This window comes from Onychostruthus taczanowskii, unplaced genomic scaffold (genome assembly GCF_017590055.1).
Source record: "Onychostruthus taczanowskii isolate IOZ18803 unplaced genomic scaffold, ASM1759005v1 scaffold16, whole genome shotgun sequence".
Classification (NCBI taxonomy): domain Eukaryota; kingdom Metazoa; phylum Chordata; class Aves; order Passeriformes; family Passeridae; genus Onychostruthus; species Onychostruthus taczanowskii.
This window is the reverse complement of record NW_024498795.1, coordinates 1,929,178-1,953,550: the sequence shown is the minus strand read 5'-3', so window position 1 is coordinate 1,953,550 and position 24,373 is coordinate 1,929,178. Positions and strand designations below refer to the sequence as shown.

The 24,373-nt window shown below is 34.4% G+C and overlaps 1 protein-coding gene across 2 annotated transcripts in view; it reads left to right on the top strand.

Annotated features, from left to right (window-relative positions):
* The first annotated feature begins 2,426 nt into the window (after positions 1–2,426).
* Positions 2,427–24,373, top strand: part of CCDC102B (coiled-coil domain containing 102B) — a 43,888-nt gene continuing 21,941 nt past the window's right edge. For both annotated transcript variants that reach the window (XM_041399385.1, XM_041399386.1), the window contains exons 1-4: positions 2,427–2,494; positions 15,785–15,913; positions 18,044–18,664; positions 20,510–20,718. In XM_041399385.1, coding sequence (XP_041255319.1) covers positions 18,056–18,664; positions 20,510–20,718 — 818 coding nt within the window. In that variant the 5' untranslated portion in view covers positions 2,427–2,494; positions 15,785–15,913; positions 18,044–18,055. The remainder of the gene's footprint in view (positions 2,495–15,784; positions 15,914–18,043; positions 18,665–20,509; positions 20,719–24,373) is intronic.

Genomic DNA, 24,373 nt, shown 5'->3' with positions numbered 1-24,373 from the left:
TCTATAGGCTTTATCATATTTTCTCAGTAAAATTTTCTTACAAAAATAACAACCAAAGTTGCTTATCATCCTCTTGATGAGCATATATGAATGTTCTTAGTATGGACTACGAATTGTTTACATACATGGAGACTTCTAGGAAGACAATTCAGCTCCATATGCAAGGGTCATGTGTTAGCAAACTTGCATGTTGGCAACATCTGTTCTGCACTTATTGCAGTGACACAGCATCAAAGTAAATGGTCAAATAAGACTAAAAACCAATAATATATTTGCAAATAAATATACAAAAATAGCACAGTAACTTCCCAATTTTACAGTAATTTTTAATTTAAATTTTGAATAATTTTTAACAATGGTATAAAATCGAGATTCCTCCAAGAATTGCTGATTACAACAGAATGCAACAGAATAGAAACTGAGGGATTTTTTTAATAGCTTTACTATTTACTATTGGTCTATTATACATATTCCTTTTCTGTGCCTTTTTTCATGAAGAGTATAGTTTTCCTTCCCAAAAGGTACTTAAATGACACTTCCAGGAGTAGTTGTACCTTCACATGCTGTAATGACACTTTTTCCTTTGTGTTTGTTTCTTATTGAATGATAAATTCTCTGTTACATATCTTCACTTGGGAAGACATTTTCAGTTGTGACCAAAGTTACTTCCCTTCCTCTCAGACAAAAGAAATGTGCATCAATTTCTTTAGAAACAACAAATTTGTTTAACTATGGGCAAGGCAACAGCCTTCTTGGACGTGCTCAGTAACTGTAAGCAAGTGAAGAATGATGGAAAATGAATGGGAAATCTCATGAATGGGTTGAAATGTGAGTAGTTAGAAGCTTAAGTTATGATGTGTATATAACTTGATTTTTTTTAAATGTGAACTATTTCCCTCAGTAGGGGTAATGGAATGTAGCCAGAGACTATTCTAGTGGGAAATGGGATCTATTTAGTTGCTAAAGAAGCCATGCAAGATGCATAAAGTAGCTGTTGCCTTATTTTATTGTTTGGATTTGGGTTTTGTTGGGCTGGGTTTTTTTTTTTTTTTTGTGTGTGTGTGCTTGTTTCTAATTTGATGCAGACTTGTGGTTTTGTTTTGTTGTGGTGTTAGGTTTGATTTGGGGTTTTTTTTACTTCAGTTTGGGGTTGTTTTGCATGGACTCATATTTTTTGCCTTGGATTTTGTTTTGGTGTTTTTTTTTTTTCCTTTGGTTTGTGGCTTTTGTTTGTTTGGTTTGGGTTTTTAACAGAAATGTAGAGAGAGAATTTTTTTCACCTATTTTACTTATGTCTTTTGGAAGACAATGCCTTTTGTCTCCTGGCAGTGGAAAAGATTTTGTGATTCATGGAAGAGTTGGGAGCATTTGATAGTTAATTTCCCTAAAATAATTTTAAAAAAAAATTGAAAATCCTAGTGTCAGAAAAGAGAAGAGTCATGCAGCTATAACTGCTATTCATGATGGAAAGACTACCGGCTATAGTGCTGCTAAAAGTTTTGGGTATTAGTAGGGAAGTAGTGATATGTCCCTTAAAGCTAAAGCTAAATGAAATCTGGCTTCTCAGTGCGAGATTGTGACACAGGAATTGTCAGTATTCTGTACATTATGAGGGATTTTTTAAAATGGGAAATATTCGGCTTTTCATAGCCATGCAAATCATCCATCTGTGTCTAACTGTATCAGTTTTGTGCCTTGAGGACCTGCCAATTAGGTAGCCTGTGATATCAGGCTTGAGACAGTGGTGTCATGCTTTGTCATGTTGGTTACAAAAATATTGGAGTTTGTATTCCAGAAATGAATAATTCTTACCTTATATTTTAATATGTAACTGTAAATTTTAATGCAAAAAGAGCTTTTCAAAGTTTTGGGTGTTTTTTCCTGACTTTCCTTGCCTTGGTCTTTTCTCTCTGATAATCTAGAATACTACAGTTTTTCATAATAACTTCCAAGACCCCCTGGCCAATTGCAGAGCTAATTATGAAATTACATGCATTTTCAAGGTTATATCATGCAGCTGAGTGAAAAACCAGTCTTATTTTAGGCTATTTAAAACTCAGGAGAGATATCAGGGGCAAGTAGTGTCATAAGAATCCAACCAATTTGGTTGAGTACTAGGACCTGTGCTTAAGTACTGTGATTCAAATAACTAATGTTGTACATAATATTTGGGGGACTGGGGTCAGAGTCTTCAGTTTATAAAGGGAGGGAGAAATAAAAACTGAGCAAATAATGCTCAGTGAAGAACAATATGACAGAAAGTTTTGGTTTGTATAAATGACTTGTACTTAAAAGAAAAATGTGGTTTTAGTTTTGATAATGTCTGACCAATGAGAATCTTTTTCAAGTTACTGTGGAGTGGCCTTAATGCTGTAAATAATCCAGTTGGCCAAGTCCCAGTACAGTGCAGATGAGAAAAGGATGCAGGAAATTCTGTTGTTTACACATGTGTCTGTTACACTGAGAAGCAAGAGGAGCCCAGCAAACTCAGAAGGTAAGGGGTCTTAAGCTTGTGGGTTTAATGTTTAATTTCTATAAATCTCTTCAGGGACAAAGCATGAGTTACTATTATGCTGAAGGTAAGGAGGAAAACAGTCTGAACTGCCCAGCAAAAGTACTGAAGATCAGAAAACAGTATTTGAAATATGTGGCTACATCTAGCTGGATTCTTCTATATTTTTGCTACTATCATGTAGCATTACTTCTAATATCCCATCAAACATAATTGGTTTTGCAAGTGTAGAAGAATGCTTACTTACTATAACCAGCTTTAAAACTTTCTAAGTGACCATTTGTTAAAAAGTTATCTCTTAGTTTTGATTAGAAATTAGTACAAATGCAGAAGTTTCGCAGATTATACAGTTTTACTACTGAAAACCTTTTTAAAATTACTTTAAAATTACTTTGTGAAATGCATGTGTAATGGCATAAACTGGCAAAACTTTGTTACCTTTTAAAGGGGGTGGTATTATGGACATAAGTGTCATTAAAATATTGTTGTGAGTTTGCAGAAGTTTGTACTGCATTTTTTTGTTGGAAAGCAATGTTTTCACAGTGTTTCTATTTTCTTAAGTTATGCAACTCAATAATGAGTTGTATAATCCTAACTTCCTTCAGGAAATATCTGAAGATGAGATTAGAAAAATGCGTTCCTGGCTGTATGCTATTATTCTAATGCAATGAATTTTTTTTTTTTTTTTGATATTATGATTTGTTGATGCTGGAGAAATATATTCAGTCTGTCATTATTTTAAAGGCAAGTATCAGAGATGGTGTGAGACACTGTGGATGATCCTTCAGCAATGAGAACCAAGGGTCAAATTCCAAAAGCAATGTTCATAAGTTTAATCAGCAGATATAGCAAATAGTACTAATGGGATTCCTACTTACTATCCAGATAGCTGCATTTTGTTTGTATTTTGTTCTCACTGATTCTTACAAACATTTTATGAAGCAGACTCTGCTATAAATAATCCTATAGCTAGAGTACTAGTTTTTAGTTTGGATTTCCTCTGTTGTTAGAAAATTTGTGTTTCTGAATGCAGCTCTTTGCATAAGATAATGAATATAAATTAATTTCCAAAATATATTAGGTATCATTAATAGAACTAGTCATATCACTTCCAAAGACATCTTCACTTCCAAAGACATCTACAAAAAATTGAAATTGAAAAATGTGAAATTAGACATCTGGGGGTGGTTTTTGTGTATTTGCATGTAGCCAGTTTGAATTGAGGCCACTCTTTCACCTTAAGTATAAAATACTAATGGTAACCTCAGGTAAATCTGAAAAATAAATCACTTGAAAATGAATGCACTAAAGGAGCTGTTAATGAGCAGGCTTAAATTACTGGTGTTACTTCAACACAGATAGATAGATTAGATAGATAGATAGATAGATAGATAGATAGATAGATAGATAGATAGATAGATTTTGGACAGACAGGTAGATATTGGAATCATTTGAAGTGTACAAATTTGATGTTCATGGAATCATAGATTCATAGAAAGGTTTGGGATGGAAGGGGCCTTTAAGATATCTAGTCCCAATCTCACCCCGCAGTACAGCAGGTTGCTTAAGGCCCCATCCAACCTGGCCTTGAACACATCTGGGGATAGAATCCACAACTTCTTGCGGAAGCCTGTTCCAGTGGCTCACCTGATGTACTCACTAGAAAGATAGTCCTTTCTAGTCCGTACAATGATCTTTAATTGACTGGTTTACTATGAAAATGATCCTTCCTGAACAGCTTGATTCTCTTCTCATGCTAATTCAGTAATCTAGGTCTGATTTACACTGGGTTAAAAAGGCTGGGTTTTTTTACCAAGCCCATTCTTATTTAATGTCAATCACATTACTGGAGGAATACCAGGGAGGAATTTTAGTGAAAGCTCCTACTGTTTTAATTTTTTTTTAAATGTATTTTCAGTTGACTTGGATGTTTCTCCATAACTTTTGTAGGTGTCCGTTTTTGAAAAAGGGTGCCAACTTCCCTTCTGCCATGTTGAGTAGTCACCAATTATTCAAATCATTTCTTCTCTTTTAGTGGGACTACATATTGTCCTAAAGTGAGTGGGCACTAAGATAACATACATGCTTCTCTATGCGTTGAGTGACATCTAGGACACAACCAATGCTACTTAGTGATTTATTTTATTTGACCACTCTAGTAACTGTGGAGTCCAGGTAAAAGTCAGAATGTGGATTTTTCCTTTGTTCATTTCCCTCAAGGATGATTTAGTGGAGTTGGGGTCATCATGGGATAGTATCTTACAGCATTAAATCACACAAAATCACAGTCCTTGGGCTATTGAAAGACATGAGCTGGTGTGAAAATACTAGACTGGTTAGGGAAAAATAAGAATAATTACATATAAATGTCCAATAGCAATCCTTTTGTAAGGAATGTTCTTGAAGAATTAATTATACAAGATATGGCTTCTAAAACTGTTCTGATAAAACCAAAAACATCTCCGCACAGCAGAATTGTCAATTCTGATACAACTCTATCAGAGTAGTTGAACCAGCCAAAGGGACATGCTCTGACCCAGAGAAAACAAAATACTCATAAGTGTTCTTACTTGTCTGCTTATGTGGGTGGGAAAATCACTTGTTTCTAGACTGAGCAGTGTTTTGAAGAAAAATTGTTTTGTGTCCTAATAAGCATTGGAATGTTTTATGTCTTGGTCTGAAACAAATCATCAGTTATTTGTGATTAATTTTCCCTTCTCCCAGTGTTATGAAATTTCCTTTAAAAGTAGGTCATGTTTTGAATAGGAAAGCATCATAAATGGCTTCAATTCTAACAAGACAATTCTTGATCTCTCATATCATAAAGTGTATGGTTTTAAGATACTGTTAAGGGTTTTAAAACTCTGAAGAATTTCTCAGAGTATAAGCAGGGATTAGAAACTTAACTTTTTCAGGGATATGCCATTACATCTTAACACTTTATTGAAAATAAAAGAAAGACAAGAAAAAACAAAAAAAGCCACACCGGAAAAAAACCCAAAACAAAACCCGACCCCCTCTACTCAGTGGGATAAAAAAGCCATGTAAATGAAAGTGAAGCTATCCAGTTCAAGGTCACTTTCCAAATGAGTAACATAGAAGATAATAGAATTGAGGTGCAGGCTCTAGAAAATAAAGTTGTGATGGTGTTGTCTAAATAATGAAGTTTCTCTATACATTTAAGTGATCTCTGCTGTTTGGATGAACATGTTTTAGCATTGCATCTGACCTAATTCAGATGCAATGCTAAAACATTGAACAAAAGTTCAGTAAACTGCCTTTCATAATGGTTAGTCTGTCTTCAGTTTCCTTTTTTTTAACTTTTGAGGCTAAAAGAAGCCCAGCTGAACCAACCTGTAGCCTAATCTAAAAATGTGCTAAAAATCCCAGATCTATGAAATCCTCAGTTGTGTTTGGGAGTAGTTGAGCCTCCTCAATTCAATTATTGAACTATATTCAATAAGAAGCTACAGTGACTCTCACAAGGAGATGGATTTGGCTTTTGAACATAAGTAAATGAAACATGAAACAGTAGAATGCTAATACTATCAACAGCAGGGAAAGGAATTTAGCCCTTGACAATTCAACATGATGCAATGGTCTTTTAGTTGTGTGCTATAAACTTATTTATAGCTTATTTGCAGTTATTTATATTTGATATAGGTTAAATTGTTTAACTAATACCCTGAATGAAAACCACCATTTGAATGAGATGGTTTTAGTTTTCTTGTCTTCTTTGACTTTTTACTTACAGCTGGCTTTAATGCTTTTAAAGACTTCTAAGACCAGTTATAACTTACATACTCAAAGGTAGATCTAAGTTTGTGGATGATGTATACCTTGGATATTATTTCCCTATATTTCTATAGTCTTCCCTCTTTCAGAAAACTTCAGAGGAAATATACTCTTCTGCAAGATACTCTTCTGTGCCATGTTAAAGGGCTGCCTGTCAGTATAAGCAAGACAGTGCATGTGTGCACTGGCTGAGCTCATATCCTGTAATAACACACTGACAACTCAAATAGAGCTGGGTCTTTTGAGATTCTCTATTGTGACTGGCTATTGGCTCCCTTGTAACTAAGCTGGGTGGTGTAAGAAATTATCTGCTTATCCTACTTGTTCCCAGTAAAGGGAATGACCCTGTTAGCACTGCAACTCATTTCAATGTTGGTTAAAAAATGTTTGTCATGCTAAACACTTCTGAAACTTACTCTGCTTTCTGTGTAAACAGAGGAGGAAGACTCATGCACTCGGTTATTTTTAGTCTTAGCTGTGGAACTGCTGAAAAACAAACCAACCAAAAAAACCAAAACCCCAGCAGATACTATTTTAATGTGATTAGAGCAAATTTCATTGTGCCTGCAGAACAAGATGCCTATAGGTGTTTCTGTAAATCACAGGAAGTGTTCACTTGTATATTTAGCTATAAGCATTTAAAAAAGTGCTTCAGTATAGTGAGCTAGTATTAACTAATAGTGAATCCTATTCTTCTGAAGCAATTACTGTTTCAAGTTTGAACAACAGATTACTATTGTTCTAAAGAAGTCTCTCTATGCTATTCAGAAGATACTTATTAGACCAGATGCTTAACATATATGAATTATTTTGCATTAAAGACATTGTCTTATTTTAAATACACTCTGAATCTGTTTTCAATTGAAGTTATTTTTAATATGCATTTTCATAATCTGGTTTTCCTAATAATCCTAAAGGTGTATTCCATGGAGATTACCAATCTTCACATAGAATCTCTGAGATTAGATTAGAATTTAGGGGATTTGGCTATTTGTTTAACTCAGCAGTTTACGCTAGGTTTTGTAAACCTGTTTATAAGTCATTTATTCTGAAAGGATCTAAAACTTTGAGAGTTCATATTTATCCTAACTACATAAGAAGTTTATTTTGCCTCTTTTATTCATTAATCATATCCTAGTAATATGTGATAATTTAGATCTCAAGGGGGAGCTAGCCAAGCACTGTCTCAAATGCCACAGCTACCAAATTTAGTTGGGTTATGACTGGTTTAACTTCTACTTAGCTCTTTTTGAGACTGTCTGGGAAAGTTGGTGTCGCACACACTCCCTGCCCTCCCTGCATAATCTGATTATACAGTATGTCTTTTCAAGCGTGGTGGCTGAGGGATGAGAATCAATACTACAGACTTGAATGTACAAAAGATATGGGTGAAATGTTATAAAAGTTTGAAACCAAACAAAACATTCTTGGGGAAAGGAAGTTACTGTAAATTATATTCAAAGCAGTACTTCAGAGCTTCTTTTGGCCTTATGGGTAGTAAATGACAACATCTCTATATACAAATATTTATGTTACCCATATTTAACCTTAAGGAGTTGATTATGACTTCAAAGATGTGAAGAAAGATCAGCTTGTTGCTGTAAAAGGCTTTGAAAGATATTTCAATGATATGTAATCACTTGTATTACCCAGTAGACCTAAATCAGAGTATATAATTCTTGTTCTCATCTGAAGAAATAGTATCCAAACTGTTTAAAGTTTATAAAAATTTACAGCCAAAAAAAACAACAAGAAAGATTAATATTTGTTTAGTCTTTACATTTGTTGTAATCTGTGACTATCTTCCAAGTCTTTTTATGAATGCATATGTTTATAATATGTATATATAGTATGTACACTGTGTATATAATCTGTGTAATATTATACAAGGTATATTGTATACGTGTGTTTAAAAAAACAATTGAAACGCTAAATAGGATTTTACTTTAAAATGGATATTTTGACATGGAGAGAAAATGATAAAAGGAAAAACCATACATAGGACCACAGTGAAGGGGACCATGTCCTTTTTTTGGTGCATCCTTTTTCAGAGAGAAGTACAGCGTTTCATTTTGAGCAAGCTTTAAGACCACCCTTACCCCCTCGACCCCCACCGGCAACAATAATGTAAAATATGCTGTGAAAGAAATCTTGTCCTAAATTACTGCTTTTAATTGTTGACACATTTTGTATTAGTGTAACTTAATAGAACATATTCACTTTACCTAGAGGTGTTTTATTATGTGGAAAGAAATAACTACTCAGTTTTTAAAAGCTTTGAGCCATGTCAACTATACCAGTCCTGTGGTCAAATTCTCCTACTGGCATGGAAAGTTTCACTATATTTTACAGAAGCAATTCACACATTGAGATAAATATATAATAACTCACGGTTAGATGAACCATGGTATAGGTAATCATTTCAAAAAAGCATCAGTCCAAATAGAAAACTTTGTGAAACTTCATGAAAAAGTAAATGCTTCCTGCAAGACATTAATTGTTGCTGTTACTGGCATATTTTTTCTGGATTGTTTCCCCTGGTGCTTAGAACTGACCTTCAGGCTGGAAAGTATCTGGGAGTGCTTGATTATCTTGTTCACCCCTTTCCTTCATACATATATTCTCATATTTGCAGTGTCTGTTGGCAGAATAGATTTGGGGGATAAAGCCTTTTTTCTTCTTTGCTGTGTTCCTTACAGCTGGATCCTGACAACAGTGCAGAATTGCTGCTTTTAAGGCAGATCAGTGTTGTCACAAAAGGGGCTTATTTCCTGTGGCTCTTCCCTACTTACATGGTGTTTTGTGACCCATTTGGCTAATAGTTACATATTCTGAGATTCATAATTTGTGATCTAATTTTTTCTTATTTCCTGGATGTCATGGCAACATTGTTGTGGCAGAAACAGGCTTCTAGAGCTCCTCAGAAATCACACTGCTCAGAGAATCATGTTAGGGGGGACTTTTGAGATCATCTCCCTTGCTCAGAGTATCATATTTAGGACTTCTACATGGCATGCCTTTGTTTCACAAGAATTTCTGTCACACTAGAGATTTAATTTTCTCTAAAATGAGTGGGACAACTTACACCTGGATGTGTAAATCTTATTTTAAAGGATTGAAATAGGTTGTGGAAAAGGATAGCAAATGAGGACAAACTGGCAACGTCACTGGCATGGCCTGCCTGAGGGCCGCTTAGGGCTACTTTGTGTTTTGGGGTTTTTTTTTGAAGATATAAATTATATATATGCAATTTTACCCTACATGCCTTCAAGTGAATTATTGAAACCTTCAGGAGAAGCAAACTACTATTAATAATAAAAAGGATTCCTCCTCTGGAGTCAGAGAATTTTGATTATCACAATGGATACTGGAACATCAAGCAGCAGTATACTTAATCCTGTTGCATAGTGCAAAATGCTTATTTCAGCATTATGGTGATCGCTATATTTTCTTCTGGTTTCTGGATGGCCTACTAAAATAGAAAAAAGTTTAAGCCATTTCTGAATCCTCCTTTCACTTACTGCTTCCTCTTAAGGTTTGAGTGGTTTATTGTCTTTCAGTCACTATCTTTGCTGCTCATACTTTAACTCTTCTCCTGGAAATTTAGCTATACATGGGCAACTAATTTAATGATGCACTTTCTGGGGGTGCTTCAGAAATGCCTTGCCTGTCACAATATTTTGTATCATAGTAAAATGTATTTTTCCCTGCAGAACTACCCTTTTCCTGAAGTTACTATCTAGTTTTAACTTTTTAGGCCTGATAGAGTAGCTGGCAAACTTTGTTTATGGATTTTTTAATAGAAGTCAAGTAGAAACTTGAGTCTCTGCTTTTGCCTTCCCTCTCTGTCATACCATTCCATCTCATCATCTAGTGTTGATCAACTCAGAAGTGGGATCAGACTCCAGTTTTATATAGATTCTACTACGAAGGTCTTACTTACATTTGGTCCTATACCTTTCTTCCTCTGGAGTTTCTTAGTGTTTCCTGAAATTAAATGTATTAATTTGTTTTCAAGGCAAAGGTATCTATAGCATAAACAAATAATGAGAAAAATAGTGATAATCTTTGTTCCCAATATTATAAATTTGGTCAGACCTATAAGAAAAGTGGAACACTATTTTGCACTTTATTGTTTCCTCTCAAACCTCTCAAATATTTTCAGTTTATGTTCTTCAGTTCTATCTTTTGTTTTTTTTTTTTTTTTGATACAGCGTTTGAGTTTTTATCCTGTCCTTTAGGAACTTTGACAGTTAAAGAACTTGGAAACTAAGATTTAGGCCTGACATTGTCTCTTGCACTTAAAATATTCAGGCGAATGTTATGTTATAGAAGGAAGATGAGGTTGCATTATTTTAGTTTTATGTATCAGGACATTAAAGAATTGCCACTGTGATTTCATTTTATCTCAAAGAGACATTTAAGACATCATACTATCCAAACTGATGTCTTGAGAAGACCATTTTTTTCAGGCATTTCTGAGCTTTCCTAATTGCACAAAAAAGCACAAAACAACAACAACCCCTCACTGAAACAAAACCTGACAAACCCCAAAACACTTCTCTTCGTGAAGTTAAAAACAAACTTTATACTTTGTAGTTTTCATAGCATAACTGGTTTTAGTTACTGGACATGAGAAGGAAATAAAACAGGTTTTGGAAATAAATTAGATCATTATTGACTTTTTTATGTTAACAGGAAACTAGAGAAGTATGAATAGGAGGGAAAAATTATCATGTAACTCCTAATAGGAAGTAAACAATTAGCATTATTTGTCTCTTCAGGCCATTTTTTGGCTGATTTTTAGTGATGACACATGTAAGGAATACAATTATTGGAAACAGGATAGCTTAAAAATTCGTCATATGGTTTAATATTGTTAATATATTTTTTATGGCTGTGGGAAAAAAATAAGCAGAATCATCTTTGGATGTGCATTAAAAAGTCTTGAAAGCACTATATTTTAATTTTCATGAAGTAACATAATCTGTGTATTATGTCATGGTCTGTCTGAATCTTTCAAATTTACAGCACAGTGTACTTTGTAAATTATACTTTATTTTATGAGTTTATGAGCTCACTTAAAAAAAAATAAACCATAAAAAAATTCTCTGCCTCAAACAGCATCACCAAAACGTAAAGACATCAAACAATGGTGAAATCATCTTTGTACAGACTAGTCCAACACATAAACTCACTAATTCATTATTTCCCTAATTCACAAGCTCTCTTATTTGCAAGTTCTCTAAATTGTATTTTTTCCATGAACAAACTAGTTACCAAGCTATCAATGCCAGTGCTCATTCTTTCTCCTTTGTCAAGGAGTGAATGTCCCCATACCACACTGGAAAGCACAAAACCCTCATCAGTCAGCCTGCTGTTGGATCTGCTACAAAAACATTGGGGGTAAGCTTAGGCATTTACACTTTCCAGCTCAGAAGTTTGGTCTGTAGCACTCCCATGATTTAGTGCAACCTGAAGAAACTGCCAGATAGTTGCTTTTTGAAGATCCAGAAGTTGTTGGCCACAGGTAATATCAACCTTTACCTCTTCCTATCCACTGACTTCTATGTACAGGCTGCTCTTCCAGCACTCACCGCTCACAATAGCACTGCTCTCAGCATATGTCAGACTTTGGGATCAGCTGTATGTTCATTATTTTTACTTTTCTTTCCTCTAAGAGTTTTCCAAGTCATTTTGGTTATCCTAGCCTCAGTGTCTTGTAATATCAAGAAATTTATTTGGTAGGATTTTAGTATCAATTGAATTCAGTTCATGTACCAGTTTCATCCAACAGATTTTGAATAATATCGCTAACCTCGATGTCCTTCAGGCCAATGACTTTGTAGCCACCATCACAGAGATGGTCACTGTAATCAGTACAGGTTTCATTCCTTGCAGGAGTGTATACATTGGTTATGTTCAATGTATGTTCATTGATATTAATTTTGCAGCCATAATCATAGGCTCTTGTACATAATGGAACTGCATTGTTCTTGTACATAATGGAAAGGCACTTTAAGTAAGAAGTAGGCTGGACTGTTTTTTAAGATACAATGCCATGAGCATGGTAGCTTTATTTTGTCCATTTACATTGATTTGCACAGTGATTATTAGTAGTATTTATTAAATAATTGCTGTGTATTGTGTACATATGCTGTAAGTATTCTGGGCCACTAGTACATGGTTACTTTTCTTCCATGCCTGCAGTAACCCCCGTTGTTGTTGCAACCACGTACAGCTTCATATCCAGTGTAACTACATGTCGATAATTTCAGGTTAACTTTGGACCTTAGTGGTTATGTAACATTATCACCCACTGTCAATATGTCCTTGTGGTGTTGCAGATGGTATTCCTTCTGTATCTAGTTTAAAGGTTGGTTTATAATGGATCTGCAATACCTGAGTTTTTCCAAAATGCAGGATCTGTTATAGATAAGTTCTGAGTATATGTTCCAATTATCAGTGTTGCCATGGTGATGCAGGAGGGTCACACTTTCTGCAAGAGAAGACACACAGGTCCTGGACATAATCCAAACCTCAGTCATTTTTGTTTCCTTTTTCATTGTAAAAGGAGAGGAACACAGGTAACCTCTGAGTTGTACGTTTAACTGCAACCTCATTATATGGACTTCAGAAGGTTTTATTTCTATTTTAACAGGATTTTGGGCAGCTACTGATATGAATTCCTTATCTGTGGCTCTTCTTCTGGGAGTTTGTCACTTGTGTAGCCAACTTACAAGTTTTCATAGACATGCTTCCCACGCAGTACTAATAGATCCATTCTTGTGTATTTGCTGGTTTAGTAGTTAATTCCATTGATCTACTCTCCCACTATTTTGAAGTTGATACAGTAGCTGAAAAATCCATTGTACAAGATTTGACCTAAACCAAGCTTGTCCTACTTCATTCTTAAAATGTTATGGATGCTAAGTTTATATTTCTCTGAATAAGGGAGAGGTACCAAACCACTGGCTTAAGGCAGTTGTGAGACCAGTGATAGCTTAGGCAGAGAATGTATTCTGAGCACCACTAATTCTCCTCCTGTAAGGATTTCTTTCCACGCTCCAGGTGTTTGTTGTAATACACATGAGAAGTTTCCCAGATTAGTTTACCTTCCATGAAGCTGGTAGAATGTTGGTGAGGTGGTGTGCAATTGTTAAAAAAAAATGACACAAATTTACAATTTGTTTCACCAGAACTTTTGCCAGTCCTCTTTTTTGACATCCTCTCTTATTGCCTGTTGAAATAAATCCTATGACCCTGTGTGTCTAAGCCACTCCTGTAACCAGATACTGCCTCAGAGTTTTGTGCTATATTTTCTCTAACCAAATTATCAAAATTCTGGTTGCGTGTTGCGAGGATGTTTAGAGTTCTGGAAACTAAATGCAATTTTTTATGGCTATATTTTTAGACTGAGCTATATCATTCAGTGTGATGTTTTTCACCATACATTTCAATCATTTACTTGGCAATATTTTTTCATCTAGCCACTGGGTGGGACCCCTAAGTATTATTAATTAAAGCCAACTTTACAACAGGAACAGACACACAAAATTTGATCTCCTTTTCTTGAGTTGATAGTTTGGCAGTTAGCAGCCCTTAGTAAAGAGCCAAATTTTCAGGGGGTGAGTTAAATCACTTCCTTTATTCTTCCCATAAAGACCACATCACCCCAGCTCATTTTCTTAAAGCCTTCTCTCTTTGTCAGGGTCTGTTGATGGGTGAACTGCAGCAATGCCATGGAAAGTTCTGGCTTTCCAGTAGCACTTACAAAAGAACATGTTCAGTTCTATGATTCATTTTGTCCTATTCAATTTATAGATTGGACAAAAGAAAATTAACTGGTTTAATCTAGATATCTAGAGACATTTTCTCTAAAGACAGAATACTTTAAAAAATTTGGCTGAGGTCTTAATAATTAAGAGGCATGTAACTAAAGATGAAGTCATGCAGTTAGAAGAAGGTTGTTGAAATTGTATCCTCAAGCACTGCCCTAGCTACTGAGTTGACTGAAAAAGCTGAGTTCAGTGAGCAGGTATTAACATGAAGAAAGTGCAATAATTCTTTTCTCTCCTGGTGATCTTTTTTTTGATGGTGCCACCAAGGGTGAATATACTGCTGTTTACCTAAAACAATAGGTGGCAAAAATAAATCAAGAGCTCTTCTCTTTCTTTCCTGGTGTTCAGGATCATTGGGTAAATAGGAAAGGCTGCAGTGTAATTAAATATCTTTCAGACCTATGTTCTTTGTCATGTTCACCAAATGTCTTTTTTTCCTCTGAGAACTATCATCACTCTGTTCTCACTCTGTCATCACACCTCACTCACATGACACAATGAATGTTGCTTCATATATTTTGTTCATGCTTATTTTAAAGTATTCCATTAAGAAAAACAGCTTTAAAGGGATGTTGTGTTCCTTCTTATCACTCAGCTGTTAAAAGTGGAATGATCAGAAGGCTTCACTGATCAGAAAAACCCCATTTTCACCAATTCTCTCTGTTCATTTTATCTTTCCATCCAATTATCTTTTATCTAGTAATTATGCACACTGAGCTCCATACACTGTGCTGGCTAGTCTGTTGTTGCAAACTCAAGTAGTTACTACAAAACTAGCTCCACACAGTATTGTTTTGTCAATTTTAGACTTGTGATATTTCTATGCTAAGAGGTCTGAGTCTAGCATTGACCTTTCTTCTTTGAATTATCTTTAAGATACAAGTTAAAAACTATTCTTGTTCCCCCTGGAACATATATAGATATTTTATAGATGAGATTTTTCTCAGATCAGTGTTCATATATGATGTTTTCTATGAGATGGTCATATACCAGAGAAAATAATTTTTTTTAAAATACCATTATAACTATAGAGATTATTAAAGATTCAGTATTAACAGATTCAATACTACAACAGTCTTCAGCTGAACTGTTGGATTTGTTTTTATTATAATTCCATCAGCACAGTATTTTTGAGAACATGAAAGAGTAAATTGATATGAATTATAAATAAGTCCATCCTCTGGAACTGTAAGTTTTTTGACAGTTTCAGAACTTTTACAATGATAAACATATTTTTCTAATTTTTAAATCTTTGCTTCCTTTCAAACGAATATTTTAGTCCACTTCTTTAAAAATAGATACAAGCACAAATATTCATATTTCATACTTTTAATAAAATTCCTGTTACCTAATTCACTTATCCAGCAATATTTCTATTGTTTTTTGATTTTGTCCTGAGTCAGCCATCCACTGAAATGGGTTGTGTTGAGATCTGTCTCTTTTAATGAAAAAATGTTATTCTACCTCTTGCAATCTTGAAGGGGGTATCTAAAAAACCTGTTTTGATTAGATTTTCTGAAAAGGAGATAAGGAAGTCAATACAAATTGAAACACCTTTTCTTTACCACCTTGGAATGAGACAGCACTTCTGTTTTCTGGAGGAGGAATGGCTACTTTTAATTCTTATTTTTTTTAGTTTTAGGTACAGAGTTGGGATCATCTATCCATGCTGAAAAGTGCAGGCAAAGTTCAGCCTACCATAAAATGATTACAAGCCTAAGAGACCATCAGCTTACTGTACAAGCCTACTTCAATTGTAACAGCTGTAAGTTTGATCTGACTGGCAGCGTCCCAGCCTCAAGAACACTTCTGCCATCACAATGGAGGGGAGCAAGAATTCATGACCAATCTTTCCTTTTTAGTAACCTGTGATCTGTAATCTTAACATTTCTCCACCTTTGGAACCATTACTGAATGTCAAAAGACAAAATGTCCTCAAACCTGTAATGAAACATCAGCAATGGGCTATTCTGATTCATAAATAGCTCTCAGGTCTTTCAAATTTTCAGTCAAAGAAAAATATTACCATTCTTATTTCTCCATCTTTTAAAATTTGAAAACTGTGCATTCCCAAGTACTCCCTTCTTTTAATGAATATGCAAAGAAGCTAGCAAAATCCACTGAAAAAAACTACTGATTATGAAAGGTGTAATAAATACTTCTGTAGACATATACTAGTTTGGGGTAGGTACTAGTAAAAAGTGTAGAAAAGTAAGCAAATTTATTGCACTTTTTTAAAATCCAAAAGTTTTGACTATTTCATTATGTATTTATTACATGATGTAATACATTTTATATATATTATTATGTATCTAAATTTTGCTGTGGTTTTGTTTGAGTATATTTTAAAATTAAAGCTTTAGGAAACAAAGGAATTACTACAACCCAGAAATTAAATTAACAACTGACTGCAAGGGTTTAATATTTAGTTACTTTGGCTCTACTGGGCCTCATACAAATTTGTGGGTGGCAATATCATTGTATTTTGCATAAGGCTTATTCAAATTAAATTGCTGGAAGTAGGTCAAGAAACAAAAAAGGCTCAACCTTGATGAAGCTTTGGCAGCAGCTCTGCTACATCTGTGTAGTGTTGTTGTGGGGCTCGATGGTACTACACCAGACAGTGATAATGAAGGGAACTGGGAGTCCTTCATTGTCCTTTTCCTCCTCTCATATCCGTACTCCACTGCAACAGCTCTCCATAAGCTTCTAACAAATGGCAAATAAATGGCCTGAAAATCGTGGAAAAGTTGAAAACAGCTGGAAAACTGGAACAAAACATGCAAATGCTTCTATTCAGTTGAAATGACACATAACTGCCAAAACTATCTACTCTTCAGTGTTTTGTTAGCCGCAGTGGCCTTCTGCATTTCAAATGCAGGTGTTAGCACTAATTTCTGTAACATATAAACATTTTTTTTTACAAACGGATATCGCAATACAAAAGCAATTTATTTTTTACTTCGAACAACTTAGTCTTCTCTTGAAGTAGCAAAATTTTTAAGTTTGTTTATTTTTCTGAATTTTATTTGTTTGGTTGCTCTGGTTTACATAACCAAGATGAAAAAAACAAGGAGATAGAAGTGGCTCGTCTCTACAGACTGTCCACATCAGCATTTTCTCAGCACTGGGGTAGGGAAGCAATTTCTGAGAAACTGTTTTTCTTCTGGGCCAAATAACTAATAAATAATCAAAAGATAAATAATGAAAAAGAATGCAACAAGATTTACTAGCTGAGTCATACTAATACTAGGTAGGCTGTACAGTACAGTAATAAGGATAGTGCTACACTTTCAAGAATAATATAAGAATATACTGCCTGGAAATCTTCTGGAATGCAGACAGCAAAATAAAGGCTCCTATAAAAAATACTTTATTTTTCTCTTGGAAAAAAGGAAATCCAAAGGTCACAAGGATTTTGATAATATTTTTTTCCCTTGGGTATGCAAATTATAAGGCAAGTTTTGCCTAGTATGAAATTCCACAGTTTGGGAAAAAAGACAAGTAATTTTTGATTGTAGTTCTGGTCAAATAACTTCTTCTTACTAGATATTTAAAACATATATTGATTCAATTCAATATTTTCTTGAAGGAAGAAAGCTTTTGTCTGTTTTCTTTAGACTCAAACATTTTTGAGAGCACTATGATTATTTAATGACTCTTCCTTTGCAAGCAAATCCTAGCCAAGTAATAGGTTTATTTGTTTATGCTGTACTCAAAAAGTATTAAATAAAAGATATCTGAAGAGCTATTTCTTGTTGATAAAGCACATTTTTAAAACATGAGCAGCATCATTAACTCACTGTTACAGCAGTAAAAAACCCAGCTATTGAAGGTTATTCATATGATATAATTAATTAAAAGCTAAATTATTGTCTGTCTTTGTCTTTTTTAGGAGTGAAATTAGATGATGAATCAAAATATGAATTTAGACTCCATTCAGAAGCAAATGGAAGAGATAGAGGTTTTTGGGAACCAACCAACACAGCCTGATAAACTAGATAGATGTTGGCAACCAGGTGACCATCTATTTCATTCAAATCTCCCACCTCAAAGTTTCTACCCAAATTCACCTCATTATGCACATATGCATACATGTTTCAGCAGTGATTGGGAAATTTTTGAAGCAGTAACAATTCAGGAACTGGAGGAAGTCAAAGCCAGAGCTGCCCAAATGGAGAAGACCATGCGCTGGTGGTCCGATTGCACGGCTAATTGGAGGGAGAAATGGAGCAAAGTTAGAGGAGAAAGAAATAAAGCACGAGAGGAAGCAAGACAATTGAGAATTAAACTAGACAGTGTTATAAAAGAGCTAAGTGTGCTTAAAAAAATAAATCAGGATTTAATAAGTGAGAAGGAAAACTTAGAAAATGGAACTGCTTGGAAAATGGAATGCTGTTGCTCAGAAATGTCCTGTATTAAAAAAGACCAAAGCCTGTTAATGTTTCTGGAACCAGAACCTCCGAAAGACCTAACCAAAATCACCACAATTCCTGAGGCAGAAGACACAAAGAAGGTAAAGAATGGGAAATATTTTTTGTGGTTCATGAAGAAGTGATAAATTATGGATGTGTTTGAAGAAATGGGATTTTTCAAGAATTTTGACCAAAATGCTGCCTGATCCATTCACTAGCAAAATCCTTTGGCCCCCAGACCCACCCATCTAAATATTTCTAATACAGAAAAATACACAAAACAACACATACCCTTCCACTATGACTAGACACTTAAGGAACAGAGACAGACTGTTATATTCAATAATTTACTATATTGTTTTGATTCTCTGTCATGTTTTACAGTAACAGGTTACCTCTCTTATCTGAATTAATCATGTTTTGTATACTTACAAATACTTATACTTTTTCCCCTCCAAAAAGCGTATTAGGTTCTTGGCGTCTAAAGAACCTAAAGTCTAAAATCATTTAATTCTCCCTGAACTTCAAAAGTATGGGAAGAGGTAGGCAATTCTTTTGCAAATTTACAATACTTTTTATTTGATAAGGAGAGCCGTTAAATCATTATATAGAATTAAAAAAATCAAGTACCAGCATTGTATAAACAGCTCCTACACAAAAGATCCAGTTACATTCATCAAAAATTGAAGTATTTGTTCGTGTTTAACTACCTTTAATTCTGTGCCTTGGAATGCAATGTATAGTCTTCATAGACATCACCATGTGAAAACTTTACTTGTTTTCTGATAGATGGCAGTCATTGTAGATATAGGTAATTTTTTTCACACATTGCAAGAAAATATTTTTCCCTGCACAGTTGAAAGTAGGAAAGTTTTTACTTCAATTCAAGGGAAATTGCCAAGATCTTAGATCTGTATGTATTCTAGTTGGAAATTTTACTCTCTAATGCATATTAAGGATATTATATTCCTGTGAAATATGAAAAAAAAAAACAAAAAAAAAAACCAAAAAAAAAGAGCAATATTAGTAGAAAGAATAAATTTTGCCAAAAAAGCACGCTTCTCACCGTTTCAGGCAGACAAATGTGCCATTGGAAGGAAATACCACAAAATATACTTTAACTATTTTTCCCTAGTATAAAATATTTTCTACTTAAAAACTGAAACTTTATATGTGAATGGGAAACATTTTTATCTTTTCAGTGGTTTCTAGTATTTTCTGATGTAAATTTTGGGCATTCTTCTAAAAAACTCAAAAGACCAGAGTGATGTGAAAGAAGATTGTCAGTAAACCGCTAAAATGAGATTAGCTTTTAAACCAAATTCCTCACATATGGTAAAGCAAATACATTTCTAAGGGAAACTTGTTTATAAGGGACATTCAGTCTTCCTCAAAAATGTGTATTTTACTTTTATTTTTTTCCCAATATTCATATTAGTTTTTCTTATGTTTTGTACGCAAAACATGTGTCTTCAAAATAAATACCTATATGCTTTGTTCCTTATGAGAAACTTGTATAAGCCTATTTCAACACACTTTACATAAAATGTTTAAATTCATAATGTAGAGTTCCTCAATACATTATTTGTATGGATAAATTGCATTTCTGGTTTTATTAGTTCCAAGATTCTGTCTTTACCAGAGTTATAGCCAACAAAAGAGAAATTTAATATGTTTCCTTAGTAAAGACATTTTCAAAATATTTTGGATATGAAGCTTGTCATAACAGAAGCGTGAGATATCACAAAATTACAGTTATTCAAATATACTGACATTTTTGCACCTTCTACCCATATACAGTCCAACTGTCTAAGATATTACCTATTTCCTTTTTTTCTTCAGTGTTCCTTAAATGTCTAGAAGAGCCTTGGTAGGCCCTATGGAGCTATGTTAGACTTTTTCCTTCACTTATGTTCTTCTCAGGTGTCATATTTTTATTTCCTCAGGATGTAAACAAAGACCAAAGCAATGACAATAAAAAAGTCACCACAAAGCCTCCCAATTTCCTCCCCAATGGACTTCCCAGCATCTCTTTGGAGGACCCTAAAATAAGTTTGGGCACTACAGCTAAGACAACAGAGAATGATTTAATACATGCATCAGTCTTAAATTTGCACTTGGCTGAGATGAGGAAAATCTTACAGAAGGAAAGAGAGTAAGTGCCAAATATATCCTACTTTTGGAATTCTCCTAGAGGGGATGAAGACAGTTTCTAAAATATATATGGTGATGGTTGCATTTATAGCTTATATGTTCTAAACTTTATTTATTGCTATTTGCAAGATTTTAATAAGAATTTAGAGAAACAATTCAGCATTGTATATTTATTGTTTTCTTTGGCTTGTCTGTCCTTTAAATGAGGCATTCCACACAAATATGTAATTTGCTATCACTGCAGTGATATCTAATGTGTGTCATACCCAGTTATTGGAGTGTTTTGTGCATAATGACAAACTTTCATATACTCTACCAGCAGGCTTTGAAAGAGTCCAACTGCACAATGACAAGGCTGTTATTGAATTCAAAATATATGAAACGGCTGCAAAATGCTGCTAACCTCTTCACTTGTAGCAAAGTCTGTGTTAAAAGCCAGTTAACAAAGACATTTATTGTGCACAATAAATAATATTGATGTTGCATATAAAATTTGCCTGACATAAATATTAAATGTACATTTTGGTGGCCGAAAAGAAGTCTTATGTTGTATAAATAGTCAATATTGAGAAAGATTGAATGTCACCAGAAAGGCTTTTCAAGGAAACATGCAGCATGTGATGTATGAGGATGTAGTAGCAGACTTCAGGCTGTAATTACAGGTGATGGTAATTTCAAAACCAGTTAACTCAATTAGAAAAGTAAAAGGAAGAAAATTCCCTGTCTATTGCAAATATATTCAATACTTTCAGTTCAGAAAGTCTTCAATGGTAAACTGTGCTGAAGAATTTCCTGCCTGGCAGTTTATTTCACAACTGTTGCGTAGATAGTATAAGTCTGAGGTAAAAAAATCCTTTCAATTCCTAACTAATATTTAAAGTGTTTTGTTATATGAATTAGATAGTTGTAGAAATCATACAATAATTCTCTAGATGAATCATATACCAGAAGATGGCCATGCTCTCTCTCCTTAAAATGTATTTTACTTGTCTGTGAAAGAAAATATATGTGTGAATTAGGATACTGATGCCTCACTTTCCTGGGGTTGAAATATTTAGGGGCCTAGGTACTTCATCAGCAATCAAGTATGCATGCATATATAATAACTTTCTTTTAGAAAATGGATGATTTTTCAACTCACTTTTAGTCACTTCTCAGGCAAAACTTTAATAGGTTTTGGTTTGTCTGTTTGTTCACATGCCTCTCCAACCAATTTTAAGCTGTACTTCACAGAGACAGATTTTTTTCATTTATTCTTTTTTTTAATGTATTTATTTCTTAATTTTTTCATTCATGAATAATTTCATATTCATTTATTTTATACTATGGTATAAGGAAATAAATTTACTGGCACACAGTAAGAATTGGGGCACCTCTATAACATGCAGCATGTGGCAATGACAACCTCAGGCAGCAGAAATGCTCACCTAGGTGTTATTTCCCCATAACAGTGGGAATTGGTATAACAACTCCCTCTCCAGGAGGGCACCATTTTCTGCATGCAGAGATGTTATGTAAGCAGAATATATGCAACTTCTAAGTATGAAGCAACTATATTTTGCAATACAGACAGTAAATAGCTAGGAATAATATTACTAAGATAAGCATTATCATAGTCACCAGTCTCTTGAGATGGCTGACGAATCTTTGTTGAGCAGGCTGTCACCTGCTATCTCAGAAAGGGTTGGTCCCCACCACTTAGTAGAATTGGCTGATTTTGCTATATTTCTAACTTCATATTTCCATTTTTCTCTCTTAGCTTTTATTCTTGCCAGTGTCAGTATTTCTACTCCTGTGTTCTGGAGCTGCTAACAATGACTATCTCAACAATCTCACCCCGTTTGCATTTTTACTCCCCTTATCTTGTGTGGCTCTAGCTTAAGTACTTTCTCACAGCTTCTTTCTCACAACTTAGCAATTTTCTCAGTGAACTCGAGCCAAGAACACACAGCTGTGTTGCATCAAAAGCAAACAGATAATAGACAGCTTGAACCCCAAGGCCAAAGGTTACTTTAGCAGTCAGTATGATCTTACTCATACAGCAGAGGACTTCTCAGCAGTTTCCTGGCTTACAGAGCACCCTGAACTCTGACTGCATTTTTCTGGAGTCAAGTTAGCTTATGCAAATCCAGTGTTTGAATTTCCCCCTAACTAAGTTACCTAACTAGTAACTATCTTGATTTCCTAACTCTCTCCAGAAGATATTTTGCTTTTTCACCCTGAGAAGATTTCTGGTTTTTGCATTCTGATTAGAGCTATCATCAGTAATGTTGACACAGCCTTATGCATACAAATCAGGCTTTGCAAAGGACAAAAAGAAAGAAGGTATAAAAATAATAAAAGTAAAGAGATGAAAATTTATGTTTTGACATTCAAAAAATATCAGGCTTGGTTTTGCAATGTAAAATTACACACCAACATCCTCTACTAGGTAGTAGTGGCTTATGTCAATTACACATTTGAGGTCCATTAAAATGAATGGAGATGACAAACCTTATGAGTGGTTCAGCATTTTGCATAATCATTTGCTAAAAATAGCTATCTTTTGTCATCTTTTGGATCAGTGTTCTCATGTAATTTTCTTCTAGTTTTAAGATAGTAATTTTTTCTGTTTTGAGTTTAAAAGTGTTTATTTCCCCTAAAATCAAAAGCCCACAAACTAGTCCACTGCTAGTTGATAACATCAAAGAACTGCTTGAGCCTGGCTGGGTAACCCAGACAATGGATACAAAAGGTTCTGCCTGAGCAACAAGAAATCCCTTTTTTTCTGCAAGGATCACTGAACACTGGCACTGGTTTCCCAGGAAAGTTGCTGAGTCTGCATCCTTGGAGACATTCAAAAAGACATCTGGGCAAGGTCTTGAGCAATCAGTTCTAGGCAACCCTGCTTGAGCATGAGGTTTGCACTAGATGACCTTCTCGGGATCCCTTTCAACTTCAACCATTCTGTGTAATTCTGTGATTTAATTAGAAAATGAGTTAAAAGATCTTGTTACAAAATCCATGAAAAATGCTCTGAACTTGATCCTTTTATCTAATAATAAGCTGCTTCTGATGTCTGCTATATTCTTCCTTCCACTCTTTGTTTTCTTTATTTAAATAGTAAACTTTATGTAATCAGAATAATTTCTTTCAATTAGTGGTATCAGAGGGAGCTGATCTCACTTAAGTACTGTAACACAAAACAAAACTAGTGTCTTCTAAACAAGCAAAACACACTGTACATTCCTCTTACTTTTCAGAATAGACCATTTCTGAAGACTTTCACTGCATTCAGTACGGTCAATAGGCAATTATTCAAACTATTACAACGTCATCTTTCATGCTTTCACTTTCTACTGTATTAAGTGTCCCACTAAGAATTCTCTTAGTTCCCCAATGAAGTCATGATATTATTCCAATGAAATATCCCATTACTTTGAAAGCAAAGCTGTAGAGTTGAAATGCATGAAATACATATTGCTCCATTTTGCTTTGTGAATAATGGTGTTTATTTTATTACTGTAATGTTATGGGATTTCTAGGTCTTTGCTAAGATAAGCTGTGCTATATACTAAATCTAGGCAGAAAAAGGAGATCCCTGATTCAAGAGCATTAAGTTTAGGTATAAAAGAAGAGAGAAGGATATTTCACTATAGTGGATTGCTTCATTAAAG